Source organism: Blennius ocellaris (assembly GCF_963422515.1).
Source record: "Blennius ocellaris genome assembly, chromosome: 15".
Lineage (NCBI taxonomy): Eukaryota > Metazoa > Chordata > Actinopteri > Blenniiformes > Blenniidae > Blennius > Blennius ocellaris.
The window spans coordinates 20,417,533-20,434,726 of record NC_137664.1 but is presented as its reverse complement, the minus strand read 5'-3'; the positions used below and the strand labels follow the sequence as shown (position 1 = coordinate 20,434,726).

The 17,194-nt window shown below is 41.2% G+C and overlaps 1 protein-coding gene across 1 annotated transcript in view; it reads right to left on the bottom strand.

Moving 5' to 3' along the window:
- Positions 1-5,561: 5,561 nt before the first annotated feature.
- The window catches only part of LOC308140472 (uncharacterized protein), a gene marked incomplete at both ends in the record, with an annotated part of 120,854 nt that continues 109,221 nt past the window's right edge, over positions 5,562-17,194 (bottom strand). The window contains 18 exons of the mRNA XM_080510287.1: positions 5,562-5,588; positions 6,327-6,380; positions 6,580-6,633; positions 6,727-6,780; positions 7,686-7,739; positions 8,206-8,259; positions 8,400-8,453; positions 8,549-8,602; positions 9,161-9,268; positions 10,326-10,379; positions 10,470-10,523; positions 11,825-11,878; positions 12,023-12,076; positions 12,356-12,463; positions 12,571-12,624; positions 15,956-16,063; positions 16,621-16,674; positions 17,083-17,136. Coding sequence (XP_080366413.1) covers positions 5,562-5,588; positions 6,327-6,380; positions 6,580-6,633; positions 6,727-6,780; positions 7,686-7,739; positions 8,206-8,259; positions 8,400-8,453; positions 8,549-8,602; positions 9,161-9,268; positions 10,326-10,379; positions 10,470-10,523; positions 11,825-11,878; positions 12,023-12,076; positions 12,356-12,463; positions 12,571-12,624; positions 15,956-16,063; positions 16,621-16,674; positions 17,083-17,136 — 1,107 coding nt within the window. The remainder of the gene's footprint in view (positions 5,589-6,326; positions 6,381-6,579; positions 6,634-6,726; positions 6,781-7,685; positions 7,740-8,205; positions 8,260-8,399; positions 8,454-8,548; positions 8,603-9,160; positions 9,269-10,325; positions 10,380-10,469; positions 10,524-11,824; positions 11,879-12,022; positions 12,077-12,355; positions 12,464-12,570; positions 12,625-15,955; positions 16,064-16,620; positions 16,675-17,082; positions 17,137-17,194) is intronic.

Sequence of the window (17,194 nt, the reverse complement as noted above, 5' to 3'; positions counted from 1 at the left end):
GATAGATAGCAGCCCGGACTTTACAGGAAAGACAGGGATTATTATAAAACAATAATGTTTCTATCACACGCCCCGTCCCTGAGCTGTCTCCATTATTCAAACACAGCCTGACAGATGAACTGAGGATTTAAAATATTGAATGGTGCCTGTGCGGTTTAAGGATGACAACAATGTTCCCTGCTTGTACTGTATCATACATTAAAGATGCAAAATGCACTTACAGGAAATCCAGGAATTCCTGGGGCTCCTCTTGGTCCTGGTGGACCGATGTTCCCCTGAACCAAAACAAGACAGATACAGATTCACGTACCCAAGTTTCAAATGTGGTAAAACATATTTAACTTGATGGATCCAGGTTCAAAATGCAGTCAATGAAAAGACAAACTCAAATCTTTACTGTGTTTACCTGTTGTCCCTTCAAACCAACTGAACCTGGCAATCCAACATGGCCTCGAACACCCTGACAAAAAAAAAAAATTTAAATCACAAAGCAACAATATTAGAATGGTTCCAATGCACTGATGCCAATACCAGTATTGCTTTTATCGCTTTTTTTTTTTGTCAAATATTTTTATTAGGGATCCAGGTTCAAAGCCGATATTATCGGCCGATATTAACTTAAAAATGTAACATTTGGAAATATCGGTATCGGATTTTTACAACCGATATTGGAATTTCCGAGTCTGCATGAACGCAGCATGGGACGTTTAGGGGCGCGCGCTTGATGACGTTTAACAACACGCTGGACTCGTGGCTAAGAAGGAGAAGCCCATTGAATGAAATGTCCGTGGAGGACTGGAGGCTCAACCAGGCCCTCTTCCCTGCTGGGCAAGTACCTGACTGCACCCTGCACCAGTGTTGACAGTGAACCACTGTTCAGCACTGGTACCAGTACCTGACTGCACCCTGCACCAGTGTTGACAGTGAACCACTGTTCAGCACTGGTACCAGTACCTGACTGCACCCTGCACCAGTGTTGACAGTGAACCACTGTTCAGCACTGGTACCCACATCATTGAGAGAAGAAAAATCTCATACATTGCTGAGATGCTGAGATGCTTGTATTCATAAAGAAAAATCTCCCTCTTACACATGAGGACATGGGAAAAGAAATAGACCAGTTATATGGACGAGTCAACTTCAGTCTTTGTTTTTGTTGCACTTAAAGGAGGGCTGTTTTAATTTTGTGAGCATTTCTGTGCCTTTCTTGTTTATATTTACACTTTTTTGTTACTCTTAAAAGAGATTGAGCCCAGTTTGAGTCTATTATTTGACAAGTTATGGCCAGTTATTCATTCATTGACTGTTTACAACTAATGGACTGCAGATATGCCTCTTCCTTTTTTTTTATATTGTCTGTGGTGTTGTTGAGTTTGTTGTTGAGGTTTCTCTCTAACACTAAATAAATATGGCACTTTTTTCCAGAATTTAAGTTGTTCTCTTATTTTTCTCAGTGTGTACATTTGGAAAACCATGTTTGATTCACATATGCATCCAGTGGGGCATCACAATAAAATTTGGCATAATGTGTTAATTCCACAGTAGGAGTTATTTTATGTTGTTGTTACCTAACAGTTTTGATGTAAAAAGCCAGCATATATCGGTATCGGTGATATCGGTATCGGAAATGAACAGTTGGACAATATCGGAATATCGGATATCGGTAGAAAAGCCAATATCGAGCATCCCTAATTTTTGTTGGTTTTTACATTGGGAAGGTACAGACACATGTAAAGACATACCAGATGTGCAACAGTGGTCATCTCTCAATGTAATTAAACTCGCTACGGTAGAATATAATATGAAACCAAGGTGCATTAGAGAGCAAATCTCCCTTCCCGAACAAAATAAATCATTCACTCGCAGCATTTACACCACAGTACAAGACAAGACAAGACAAGACAAGGACTCAAGGGTTAAAGATAATCACAATGAAAAAATTATGTAAATAATTAAATATTATCTTTTATCGCTTTTAATAAGCACTTGTCTCAGTACTCGCTCGATGAAGTCAGGTTAGTACAATGCCATCTTGTTCCCACAAAAAATAACAATAACAAGGAGAGCTCCTTTTGTTACATCCCACACGAAGAACGACCCCAAAAAATGCTTCAGATTATGTCTGTTTCCTTTCTTGCACTGAGGGTTTCCCCTGTTGTGTGTACTGTCTCCTACATCTCTCTGTCCCTTCCCGCAGGATGTCTGACCGAGGAACTGGAGCTTTGTGACCTGTGCCATCAAGGCGGTGAGTGGATTAGCTTCTCTGATGCCATCTTGTTACTTTGTGTCCGGCTCTAGAGGTCTTTCTTCATGATAAAAGCTACAACTCTCCCATATGGTTCAGAATGTTGGCGATTGAACGAAAGGGATTTAACAAAGCTTCCCACATTTCACACCAAGTGCCTCCGTCAGATTCTGTGCAGCCTTTGGCCCAATACCATTTCAAACAAAGATCTGTTCAAAGGCTGTAGAACAGGATCTGTAGCCACCATCCTAATGTGATGGCGCTGGTGGTGGATTGGGAATGTTATTGTCAAAACCGCCTTGTATTGGACACCAGAGTAAAGGAGGAGTCATCAGAAAACACATGGCGGCAGATGGTAGAGCAAGAAATGCAACAGATGGGAAAGACCTGGAGCAGCATTTCAATGTTGAGGGATCACGTTGCTGCCCTACACGCCACTCGGCGTAATGGGCATGAGTGAGTGAAAAGGGAGGTTTTCCTTCCACTTCACAATCTCCTTGCTCATATGAGATTGTTCCTTTTTTCTTCTGTATTTCTTGGGATGTCAGGTTACGTTAGACGACATTGTTGTAACTGGTGATATTGAGTTGAAATCCTACCTTAGTGCCATCACTTCCTGCAGGTCCAGGCAGTCCCATGTCTCCTTTTTCACCCTGAGGATCAAGACATTGGAGTTATAGAAATGAATGTCAGACACTAAAAAAAGATCAATGTACGTTGGGGCTAAATGTTGCAAAGGGACGAATGTTTAGCTTTGGCAATTTTTAAGCAATTCATACAATCCTTCATGGCGACAGGGTTACATCCTCAATGGGATTGCAATGGAGTTGTCATGGTGCTTCCATTTCTCTTTGTTTGCAGGCAAAACGCTGCGGTTCAGTGTCAGGCCCAATAACATGAGAGGAAACTCTGATTGAACCATCAACCTTGAGATTTGAAGAAAAGATTACCTGCGCTACAGCTGGATCCATAGCTGTAGGAATAGTGTGTAAATAATAAAAAGTCAAAGTCAATCTCCATTCATCTTCTTTCCTGAGCTCGACTGCGAGTCTCTCCAGGACAGTAAAGCTTCTGACACAAAGTCACAAAGACTGAGGCCCACCACCCTGCGGATGAATCCAACTTCCACTACTTGCATTTGCAAACTGATTATTTCGGTCATACAGAGTATACATGATGAAAATATCTAGCTTTTTGCTAAATAATTACAGGTACTACCAAATGTATTACAAGCTCAACATAAAGTCAATTTCAAGGAAAGCTATGGGGAAAAATACAGGGAAATGCAAAAAAAACAACCTTCTCTCATGGTTGCATTATGGGTATTTTTACAAACTCACCCTGCCAGTATGGCTTTGAGGGTAAAGCTAGTTTGTAATTCACTAGGAGCTTTCATAGCAGCATGAAAGGTGTCTTAGTGTTGAGTTTTGTCTGCTATTCTTAAAATATTCTTTAAAAATCCATGTTTTCTTTGCAATTTTCTCAATTCGCTTGGTGGTTTGGCCTGATTAGAGCTTCTTAAGGGCCGGTTTTGGACCCTGGGCCTTATTTCTGGCCTACTCCAAATGCTTTGTGTGGCCTCTGAACGACAGTGTATTTGACACCCGTGTTCTAAACAGTGTATGACCTTCCTACAAGGCAGGTCGTTGGCATTCGTGTATGCTTGTACATGTTTGAGTGGCTGAAAATCAATAACAATATAAAGTACTGAAACTACTTTAAAAAAGGGAAAATACACCATATCGATGAAGTTCACTTATTATTTGAGTAAGTACTGACTAAAGGGAGACACTAAAACACTCACGGTTGAGAGAGGCTTTCACACAGTAATTCTTTGGTAAATTGCTTCAAAGCCCCATATTTTTGGCTCCAACGCATAAACTTTAGGTCGCGTTTACATTCTGCCTAATGCATCAGGTTCAACTGCAAGGCGACAGTAACAAGATGATATTATGCACTCCACCTGTCTGTGGTTTTGTATGTGTTATTTACTGGTTGTGATCCCAACTCTCCTGTGCTGAAAGTAAACAAAATCCCCTTGGTACCCAGAAAGCTGTTTCGTAATGAGTTTTTTTGCATTATGCTATACTCGACAGTTTAAATGTTATAATAAATTTACTTTATACCTTCCCTTTAAAAGATCACCCTAATTATACAGTATAGTTTGATGGCATTTTGTCGTCTTTCTCCTGCTGCTGTTCTCTCAAAATGCCTGTTCAGCCACTATTGCCAAGTGCTGATTGAGGACTTTAATAGAGATTTTAGCAATAAGATTTAAAGTCTTGACCTTATTATGAAAAGTGCTTTGAAATTATTTATGTTTTCATTTGATGCCATATAAAAAAAACTGAAATGAATCAATTGAGTATACTGAAGGGTATAATGAAAGGTTTCATTTTTCAAGATTGATGGTTATATTTTATAGATAAAAACGGTGGACCATGATAATAACAGGATCCAGTCCTGTGCATGGGAAGAGAAAATGACACCGAGGCCACGTTCACGCAACAACCTTTTGAAGTGATAACGGAGAAACCTTTTTGGAATGAAAACTCACTTCACGTTATCGTGTAAACAGGGTCTTAGTGTTATTAAATGGAGGGACGTCAAGTAGTTCAGTAATGTATTTGCCACAAAGAAAGTAGTGGTTGACCTCTAATTGACCTGTAGTTGGGTCTCTAATGCCAAGGTTAGATTTGAAGTGATGTCAGGGTGATGATTAAGGCTACGATTAGCATTTAGATGAGCTCATTAAAGCTGCATTAAATGGACAACTCGGGCCCCACATTATATAAAATAATACACACAAATAATTCCCTAAAGAAGTTTTTGTTGAAATATCAGGGAAGCACCGATACCATTTTTTTTTTAAGCAGTACAAGTACCGACATGAGTCCTTATTAAAAGCCATTAAGCGTGATTTATAGTCCATATCCAAACAATATGTGAAGGTTATGTGTTGCCACGAACCTCCTCTGGTTCGTACTTATTTTATGAGTTTGCTGTGCAGTATCTGACCGATACCGACACTATGGAGATATTATTGGTGAAAAAGTTTTGTGTACTTGTAAAACTGAATTTGTAGTTGTGTACCATGAGTTGTGTACCTTTAGAATTGTGTTTTTTACCTGTAAAACACCACACTTACACATTCACAAATTCTTAATTAGTTTTACAAATCACAGATTAAAAACGTGACATGCTCATATTTTAATTAACGATTGTTGCAGTAAATTTGGTGAGAAGCATTTGTGGACCTGTATCAATGTGAAGTTGTAGCCCACGAGTCACAGATTCAGTTTTCTTCAACTACAAATCACACATAGCGGCTCAGCTGAGCTATCTGGAGAAAAACGAAGCGCTTATCTGAGATTGACGGATTCACAGCCAACTTCTGATTGGCTGCGGGACAAAATCCTCTCTCCTGATTGGCTGTGAAATCCGTCAATCTCAGATAAGCACCACTTTTTTCTCTATTGAGTGAAAACACAGGTCTTTTTCACCAGATATCTCAGCGGAAGGGGAGCCGCGATGTTTGAATTGTAGTTGAAGAAAGCGACCTGTGACTTCTGTGGGAGAACTTCACATCGATACAGGAGCACAAATATGATTTTCACCAGATTTACTGCAACAATTGGAGGAAAAATATCAGCATGACAGTTATTTAATCTGTGAGTTATAAAACAGGATTTGTGCACCTGTAATTAAGAATTTGTGACTTTTATCTATATTATATTGGTTAGTAATGAGAGTCCTTTTTACTTAATTACATTCATTCTAACAGCCAGTTCTAATAAACTAGAACAGCACGGTTAGTGGAGTGGAAAGGGGTTTCTCAATTATAGTTGGTTTGTGATTTTGACACTGAACTGCAACACAAACAACAACATGTTCCAAAATTTTCGAGAATATTCTCCTGAAGATTTCCTGAATGTGAAGCTTGTGAAATGGTTGAACATGGCCTGCATTACATCAGGAAATGCTGTCTGATATCAGACAAAGGGAACCAGAGCTTGACAGACCTGGCCTCTACTGCAAATCTTTTCCAGAACCTCCGTCAGGTTCAATAACTCTTTCTTACCTCTTTCCCGTTTTCCCCTCGATCCCCGAGCTCTCCGCGTAATCCTGGAATTCCCTGAGTGACACAAGCAAAACCAAATGAATCAATTTACCGCCCTCGAACTCTCGTTGTGAAACGCATCACTTTGTAGCTCTTTTCTCTTCGAGCCATTGGATGTGACGGACTGCCGAAGAAGCACTTCTCTTTGCTACTGGGTTCAAATGGTGAGTTATGAAGCCTGAATGGATGTCCGGTGAAGGAATAATTGACTTACGATGAGTCCCGACCACCCGGAGACACCGAGTATCCCCGTGTCTCCCTTGTTGCCCTGAATGACAAAAACACAATCTACTGTCAGATCGTGCATCGTGATTAAATGAGGCGTGCAGGAAGCCCCCAGTCGAGCTGAAAGACACCTCACCTTTGATCCTCGATCCCCCCGGACGCCTCTGACCCCGGCTTTTCCTCGTTTCCCCTGAGGAGGAGGTTGCCATGTTTGTCATTGAAGTGAAAACGAGAAGAAAAGCACACAAACGAGCTCATATTTCATGTATGACTTCCTCCGTGTGAGAGCACTTCTTTCTTTTCTCTGTCTATGAAAGCATGAAACAACATGAACGACCACACATAGACTCTTCTTCAACAGAGGTTATTCTACTCAAAACAAAGAAGGAGACTCGGTATAGATCTTGTTCAAATTAGCACAATTGGTGGTTCTCTACTACATTCGCTTTATTCATATAAAAAAAACAAAATAAACCCCCAAAAAGCCTCATTTACACAACAGTGAAGTGAAAATGCATCGTTTTTTGCGTGTTTGCAAAAACAATTAAAAAAAAAACTTCACATTAACGCACGTTTTGAAAATGATGTCTGTTTCCACGGAAACAGTAGAAACACTAAAATTATGTAGTTTTCATGATTTGGCCACAAGTGGGTGCTGGTTGTTTTTGTAATGAAACAACACACACGTGGAGCGTGCGCAGAGAGCACTGTGCTATAAATAGCAACAATGTCGAGTACAGAGAGGTTGGTATGGAGAGACAATGAAGTTGTTGTTACACTGACTCTCAACTATAAAACTACCAAGTCCCAGGAGAAGATGGATTGGGAGTCACGACACTCGTTGTTGTTGTTATTGTCCATCTACTCATACGTGTGCAGAAGAACTATTTACTATGTACAGAAGCAGATTTTCAGAAAAGCGGCACTTTTTTGCCTCCATTTCCATGGAGACCGCGCGTTTTAAAAAATTCCACCTTGGAAGATGTTTTAAGTTGTGTTTACAGTGGTTCCGACCATCGTAGTTGTGTAAACAAAAACAAAAAAATCAACTCATGTTTTTGGTCTTCAGTTAAAAACCTAAATCAGTGTCCGTACCCTCCTTCCAGCTGGTCCCGTCTTCCCCGGTGAGCCAACCTGCCCATCGTCTCCCTGTTGGAGGAAAACCGTGAGAAAAATTAGCTGTTGGTCTAAAACCGAATGTAACAACGATTTTTGAAAATGTGTAAAGCTACAGAAAAATAGATCGAAGCTGTTCATTTCCTGAAATTCCTGTGGAATGGATAAACTTCATTCCAAATATCTGTGGAATGAAGATGAATGAAAAATTCTACAAGTATCAAATATTTTGCGAGTACTGTACATGAGCTTCAAGACATGGAAATGTCTTTGCCGTCATGCGCATGAATGAGCATTTAGCATTCAATTGACCTCAGGCTAAGCCCCGCCCCTGATCGCCAAAAAAACCAATAGCATTCTACTACCAGAGAAGAAGTCGTCATAACTACTTTGCTGTTTGTTTTGTTTGCATTTTTATTGACATTATATAACTTGGATCAATACTTGATGAAACAGAGTCAATATATGTTTTTTTTATGTTTTAACATCAAGTTGTCACCTTCTCTCCTTTCATGCCCTGTTTCCCTTCAGGTCCTGCTCGTCCTGCTGCTCCCTGCAAACAAACATTTCATGCTGTCAAACGAAATAAAAAAACATCATGTACTGTACACATACATCTTCACTACTCTCCCAATTCCATGATTAACCAATTCCAAAACTGTTCCAGTGTTTTGCTGGATCAGGCAGACTTACAGGAGCTCCTATGGGACCAGAGATTCCTCGTGGGCCCATCTCACCTGGAGCCCCCTACAACAATGAGAAAGAGACAACGAGTAAATGTGAACCTGAGGTTAAACAACCACGAGGAGGAATTAATTGATCCAGAGTGTGTAGAGTACTACCTCGAGCCCCTGCAGTGCAGGAGGACCCTGGATTCCTGCGAGGCCCTCCTCACCCTGATGAGAGATTAAAGGGCTCATATTACGCAAAATATTCTTTCTAATGGTTTTCCAACAGAAATATGCATCCCCATACCTGAACTGATGACCCAGAAGTGAAGAAAATCTGTCATCTGTCTCCCTCGCTTGTGACAATGTTTAAAAAGTTCGCTCTAACGAGTGAATCAGAAGTCAAACCCTATATAGTGTCATGGGCTGTTTAACCGATCCCAATCAAGCTGGGCCCTCCCCTTTGACTCCTCCCACAATTAGGCAGCTCTGCTCTGGCACATGGCACCACGAGAGCCAGTCTAGTTCACACAGACACAGCAGATTCTGAATGCAGCTCCTATGATCCAATATTCTAATGGAGGAAAATCAAGGAAAAGCTGGATTTGGGGAAATAAACTTTGAATACAATGATTTTGGACCAACGAGACCATGTGAAAATGTTGAAAAGCTGGATAATATGACCCGGCTAACACATAAACCATGTTGTTTATCGAATGGATGTATTCATTAATATGCAGTCACACAATGCCATACACATTGAATTGAGATGAAAACTCTACTTGCCGGTTCTCCTGGCAGGCCTGGAGGTCCAGGCTCTCCATTCTCTCCTTGTGTTCCTGGTTCACCTTTTGCTCCCTGGTCTCCCTGAGGTCCCAAAGGCCCGACCGGACCCTGTCACAAAGACACACAAAGACACAATTAAACACATCAAACAGCCATGTGGCCTGATCAAAGAAGTGCAGCTGGAGAGTTTTAAACATTCAAGAAGGATACATCACTTAGGAAAATCTGATTTTTATCGATATTTAAGCTGAATGTGACTAAATAAGAGATTTAAAAGATGTGATTTAAATGATAAGTTAAGCACATAGCTAAAGAAATATAAGAATAATATCATCAATGAACTCATTCGACAAACATACTAAATATATTAAAGCAAAATGTGGAAATCAAGCTTCAAGTGCAAATCACAGAAGGGGATTGGTCCAATATGTGGGAAAGGGAAGTCTCGACCACCAACTGACGTATTTAGAGGGAATCTGGTTCACTTCTTTACTACGCCAAAAATTAAAAGCAATGTCCAACAAATCTGTGCACATTTTAATTCAAGCTAATTTATACCTAACATTTATACTAGTATGGAATTATTATTATGGATAATGTGGAATTGCCACAAAAAAATTTAATTGCTGAAGACTCTGATCAGAAAAACTAATCTGATATGGTCTGAGGATGTGATGCAGCAGATTATTAAAATGCAGAGAAGAAAACAGGCCAAATAGCTGGAAGAAGCAAATACTTAAGCATATGAAAATGTTTTGGCAGAATGCAGAAATCAGAACGTGTTGGAGCCCACTGGTCTACAAACACTTGCATCAGTCACATGGTTAAAAAAGCCAAACACCTTCCCACCAAGTCATGACACTCAACAGCACATTCACCACAGCGATGTACCATCAGCGCACCTGATCACCACGTTTTATGATCAACACAGATGGCTGCGAGTCATCAGCTGTTTAATCAGTGTGCTGCTAAGCAATCCATCAAACCATCATATATTTTTATTTTTCCTCATTAAATCTTCAAAGTCTCTGCATATTCCTCGAGATGAATGGAACAATTGTCCTCTAATGAACACTTAACCTGTTGATGTTTGCTATAATAAACACACGATAACGCCTGTGAGTTTGATGCGACCCCTGCAGAGGAGCAATCAGATGAAACTTACAGGTGGTCCGAGCCTCCCGATGTCTCCTCGAGCACCACGCGGTCCACCAATTCCCTAAAAACCAAGCGCAGACAAGAAAACTTCTTGTTTTGCTGATAGTACATTCTATGCTGCACTCTATGTTGTGTAAAATTGCGTGTTTACCAGCGGGCCGCCTGACCCTGGAGGTCCAACAATTCCTGCTTGCCCGGACTCGCCCTAGAGAGAGAGAGAGAGAGAGAGAGAGAGAGAGAGAGAGAGAGAGAGAGAGAGAGAGAGGGAGAGAGAGAGAGAGACGGATGAGAGCTTGAGCAACCCTCCTCTCGACGTTCCCCTTAATTCAAGTGATTAGGCCCCAGCAGAGCTCTGCATGTAGGAAACTCAACCAAAAAGGAAAGGGGAGGGTTTATTTACAGTAAAGCAGGAGTCGTCTCAATCAGGTGATTACTGAGAACATGGACTGATTGAAAACCTGGAGTCGCGATGACCTCCTGCTGAGAGCTACGGAGAACTTTTTCCTCAAGCCAAAGAAATCATATCAGGGAAACATTTTGGTTTAGTTTAATCTTATCTGAAGATATATATATATATATATATATATATATATCATTTTTTCCCCCCACAATATCAAATCTTGGATTGTTTTACAAGGTCATTCAGATGATAGATGCACCGATACCGATACCAGGATCGGTTATTGGGGCCAATACTGGATACTAGATTTGTCGTACTCATAAAAAAAAATCCCAGAAACAACTAATATTACATGATGTCATCTGTCAGCTACATTGCATATTGTTTACTTATGGAGTATGAATTATGCTTTTAATAAGTACTCGTATCAGTACTCGCTATCGGCAAGTAGCTAAAGGTAACTCGTCCTTTAAAATGGTGGTATTGGCGCTTCACTAACTCAGACCAAGAGTAAACTGAGGGGTTGTGTAGCACAAGATGAATCTCGGATGACTGCTCAATAAACACCAGTCGAACGAAGACACTTTGAATTTGATGAGTTAAATCAAATCTTTTTTATAGAGCACCTTTCATGCAGAAAAATATGCAACTCAAAGTGTTTCACGTAAAAATGTAAAAAAATTAAAATAAAATAGAAACACGCACGCACCCACACCCAACCACACACACATACACACACCCACCCACACACCAACCCTAGCTGCCCGTAACAGAGTATAAAAACAGCCAGGCACTGATGATCCTGGAGAGAAAACACCACCCTTGGGGGGCCATCCACACCCAGAGGAGCCACAGCCTACAGCTACGGGGGGCCCCGTCACAGGGACCGCCCCCACCCAGCCGGTCAGGAGCCCACACCACGGTCAGTGAACCGCAGGCTGAGCTCCACCGCCAAGGCCAGAACGATCCCCAGGACGACGCCCCCCGCAGACAGACCAGACTCAACTCCTGATGAAGAGCGCCCCCCCGTAAGGAGACAGAATTAAACAATTATCTTCCACACTGCGAGTGTTGTAGCCCGATACAGAGACAGCACTTTGAATTACTTTCTCTCCTTGATGTCCGTCTGGTCCGGGAGTTCCTGGAGGTCCTGGGGTTCCCTAGAATTAGCAGAAATGCATCACAACACATGAGCATCTAACACCTGTGAGGACACCTGCAGTGTTCAAAATTGAAACTGTTTAGCCAGCAAATGCCCGTCAAACTGAACTGTTTGGGTAATACATGTCAGAGAATCAATTTACCTGCAAACCTGCCAAACCCGCAGCTCCTACGTCTCCCATCAGTCCTGGTGCACCCTGCAAAAGACATGCATCACAGTTATATGTATCTTTAGTGAAAAATTAAACTTGATAACGAGTGTTTCACAATTACTTCAGTTCACGTTTCACTAAGACTTTTCTTGAATTTCAGTGGAGTTTCAGCACGTAACTCAGGTGGGCTTAATGGGATTATGAGGATTATCGCTGAAGTATAACCAATTTAGAGACACAATCCAGCTGAAGGTGCATTTAAACTAGACCCAAACAAACAGTGTCGTAGCTTCTGCTGCAAACTGTTGGAATAGTTGAACTTACCATCAGTCCAATGTGGCCCTTTTCTCCTTTTGGACCTCTGTTACCATTTCCTCCAATGGCTCCCCAGGGGCCCTCCTGACCGCTCAGACCAAGAGGTCCCACCTCACCCTGCCCATAACAACAACCGCAGTCTGATCATAAACATCATTACCCAGGAAATCACATTATTGATCCAAAACCATGAGTTAACCTCGGAGTAAAAAGGTGACGCTTACCTTTTCTCCTTTAGGTCCAGAATCTCCTGCTTCACCAGGAGGCCCAATGTCCCCCTGTGGAGGAGGAAACATATTATTCTTATTTTACAACAACGCTTCAACAACCAAGCCCCTGTGGACTTTTACTGGTTGCAAAAGGAGACGAAACTGAAGGGGAAGCGAGAAACTGTTCTGTCTTCTACGCCAAAACCTTTTGAAGTTGAATTCCTATCTCATTTAATCATTGTCAGGTAACTTGCATTTGAGCAATGAGGGAGAAAATGACATTGGTATATGAAAGGTTAATTCATGCTCTACATTAGATACACTCTCCTTACTCCGTACTTATTCAATACATCTGTATTTTTGTTCGTCTCTTGGAATCACACCAAGTGTTTGTAATAGTAGCTGTGAGAGAAGACCACTGACAATGCTCACTATCAAGATGCCTCGATGATAGACAGCATGTGCTTCCTTCTTAATTGACATTGACGTCTCATCAACATGTGGTCTTTTCCTCTTCTAATGACAAGAACTCTTCTCTTTTCTTTGGTATTTGAGCGTGATATTAATTTAGAGCGCTACGCTCTGTTGGATTGATTTCCAATCCCTCATTTCAACACAGTGAATGCATAGACGTATAAAGGCAGTGACATTTACAGCAATTGAAATGCATGTATATATTTCCATGCCTAGATAAATCAGAAATGAGCCTCAACAACTGACTGTGCTATATTGCTGATATAAACTAGTTTTCCATTTGACTGAATTTCTCCTCAATCTGTAGAAATATAAGGTGCAAGGAACTCAGAAAGAGGGCTAAAGTGTAGGAAAAGCTGGAGGATCCAGAATGAGCCATATAAAGTACCTCCAGAGGGTTTTTTAAAGGGTTTATGGAGCGATGAAATCAAAGTTGATGGTGCAGATGTCCTGTGAATAGATGCTAATGAACACAGCAGGACGCCACTAAAAATCCAGCAACAACAAGAGGTGCTGATATGAGACTTTTGTGGCAGTAAATGTAATGCAAATTTTATGATAATGCTTTTTCAAAGAAGACAAAAGACCCAAAGAGGTATTTTGATGTCATTTTGGTGGGCGATTTAATTTAGCGTGGCGTAAACGTTTTTCCAGAGCCGAAGAAAAAAGCTCTCATTCTCTGTCTATGGCCTTGTTTACATTTCATGTAAAAAATGCCTTGTTTTTGTATTTTGGTTTCACAAAAGTTTAGTTACATGGCAACGAGTGACATTCATATGAATGAGATGAAGTTGGATTGTTTTTTTCCCCTATTTTCCCCTGTTCACGAGATACATTTTCAAAAAGTTCCACCGTGAGAGCCGTTTTCAAAAGTTTTCTGTAGCTCCGAGCGCCATTGTTGCGTAAATAGACCCCCAAAAATGAGTGAAAGTTTTGTTTTCACTTTGTACATAATGTTTGTTGTTAATTAAACAGAGGACTTAATGACAAAGCCGAAGTTTTGTCACAGTCAAATGGCAGCGATCAATGGGGAAATCTTTTAGTCAGGGATGCACGACAAACACACGCCAAAAAAATTAATAAAATCATCAACATGAAACACAGATGGTCATGTGAGCACAATAGAAGATGTTTACAGACGAGGCCGTGTATGCAAAGCACCGCCAAAGTGCCAAAAGTCAACATCACCGTGCGCAAAGACAGAGACAGCGAGCGGGCAGAGAGGCACTGCACGTGCAGAGAGTGGTCTAACTGTGCCCGATTACAGTTTTTAATTCACTTGTATTTTTTTGCACTGATGTGATGCCATAGTATCAGTCATAACTTGATCATGTTTAGCATGTCGCATCGCTGCTGCATGGGCCTCGGAACTCTTTAGCATGTAGCATGTAGCATGACTTGGAGGTTGTCTGCTCTTGGACTTCAAACCAAACCAACGTGGGGCCTCGTTCACAGACCTTCTTTCTTTCTTTTATTACTACTACAGTTCAGAGAAAAGTATTTCTTAAAACAATTGAGGCGAGAATCAAGCCTTGCTGTCTGTCTGTTTGTTTTGGTCCGACGGCAGAAAGTTTAGACGTTTTACAAATGTTTCACAATGCGTCAGACTTCCTGCTCCCTGCATTTTATTTGCATGAAGTTGGCAGGATTTGAAATTATGCAAATGAGCTGAGTCACTCTGGGGAAACGCAGCTGAATACCAACCGCACCCAGCATGCAGTGGTGCATTTCACATAGACAATGAATAGGAAGTGGGAAATTGATGAATCCTATGGACACATGATTTTGATGCATTGAGGCATCTGTGGACTCAGGATTATATCGGTATCTGCATCGTGAATCTGCAATATTTAGTTGGAGAAATATCAGCGTATCGGATATTAACACATATCCCATAATGTGCATTCTTAGATTTATTTTTTATCCTGAACTACTAAAACCTTTCAGAATGGGCCAGTTGTTGATTAGTGTTACTTTTTTCTGAGGAACAACACAAAATTCAGAGATTTAAATGTAAAATGTTGTCCATTCAGCGAGATTGCCATCCGCGATGGAGTTAACAAAGTAAGCCAAGCCAGGGTGAAGTGAAAAGAGCTGAAAACTGCACGCACGCACACACACGCACGCACGCACGCACGCACGCACGCACGCACGCACGCACACACACACACACACACACACACACACACACACACACACACACACAGAGCTTGCTGATATTTATGTAGTTCCCAGGAAAAACAACATCAATCTCATGGAGGACAAAGAACCTCTTTAAATAAAAGTTAAGTATCCTGCACTGCAGCGTCAGCAAAACACGGTTGTAAATAGATTAAAAACTGACTTCTCCTTCGATTAGATGCTAATGGAAAGTATTGAAAAAAGGCTGGATGTGTCCCTTCTTTTATCCTCGCTGGTGCTCAATAATACAGCAGAATAAAGTGCTGTGTTCCAACTATGGCGTGTTTTGTTTAACTACACAAATTTAAGCAAAGAAACGGACCGAGGCCTGCAGCTGTGTCTTGTGTGCTTTTCAAGAAAAAGTACATTTTCAAGTTCTGCTGCATCCTTTCATGGAGCTCCGCAAAGAACTGCAGTAATGAAAAGAAATACCTTTTCTTCCACTGCTCTATTATATAATCAAGATGTAAAACCAATCCAAGAAAACTAAGTTACGCACTGTCATCATGACATCTTCAGACGGATGTAATTTCACGCTTCAGGTCACAGCAGTCGTCGAATGAATGCCTTTCAAATTATTTCTTTGCTTCATTCACAAATGGGTAGCCTCGTACATAATCAGCTAACAGCAACTTAATCCTACCAAGAATTATTAACACAAGAGATGCACACGTTGGACTGCTGTTTGTGGCCCCTGTACTGAAATGTGTTGGACTTCCCTGCTTTAAGCCAATGGTGATCTCACCTCTTTACCAACTGGTCCAGCTGGCCCCGGGAGACCTTTGACTCCCTCGAAGCCTCTCTCTCCTGGTGATCCTTGTGGACCGGGTTTCCCGCTGGCACCGATGTCTCCCTGTCAAACACGAGAAGACAGGAAGTTGGACACGGTCACATATTAGGTGTGTTTCCACACTCTTAGTCAAAACCCATCAGCTTGACACCTTTGTGTACCACAAGTCAATGCTCAATATGAACAAGTCTGACTTTAAACCACGATTACAGACGCAGCTCTCACAGCAGAAAGTCCTCATAACCCATGCTCCTGGAAAATCTTCTGAAAAAAGATACTACAGCCCCAAACTCATGTTGTCAACCTCTGATGACCATCTGTGACGGTAAAATGTTGGTCCACACTCGCAGTGTCTTCACAAAGTTTCATTTCCCCCCGTTTCCACAGAGACGGAGTTGAAGCGTTTTCAAAAAGTTCCGCCTTTGTAGTGGTTTTGAAAAATTTCCAAGCTCCGATATCTTGTAAACGGACTCCAGAACGTAAGGGAAGTTTTTCATTTTCACTTCAAACGTTGCCTATATTAATGAATGCTTCTTCCGGGTTTGAATTTGAAACATCGATTCACTTCAACCAACCTCAGGACTCGTCAGTAAAAGTCATGTGAGGGTGTTCTCACTGACCTGGTCACCTTTCCCTCCAGGTGGACCCTCGATACCTGTTTGGCCCGGAGGGCCCTGGAAAGGAAACAAGGAACATTTAAATTAAATATCTACTGTCAGAGAGACACAGCTACAATACACTGAGAACACCAAATCTGTTTTTCTTATATTTCAGGTGATTAACTTTATTCACTTTGGTGCAAATAGAGAATGTAGAACTAGTTCATTCTAAATGTGCAATGATTCCTCATAGACCTGTACTCATTGTGTTCATGGTGGCTTCCTGACCAACACCGGAGGTGCTATAGATTAGATTCAAAATTATGTTGTTTTGTGGAATTAAATGGTTTGGTTAATCATTTGCTTCCTCTAAGATGCCGATGTCGATATTAATATAATTTTATCCTGAAAAGGATTGTCTCAGTGTGCAATGAGTTTCAATGTAAAAGAGTTTTGACTGTTGAGCCACAGAAATTCACCAACCTGAGGTCCATGGTGTCCCGTGAGTCCAGCTTCACCAAGAGGTCCCATTAAACCCTGAGACATTCAATACAGTAACAGGGATGAAGGTTCACTTTTATTGATATTTAATATT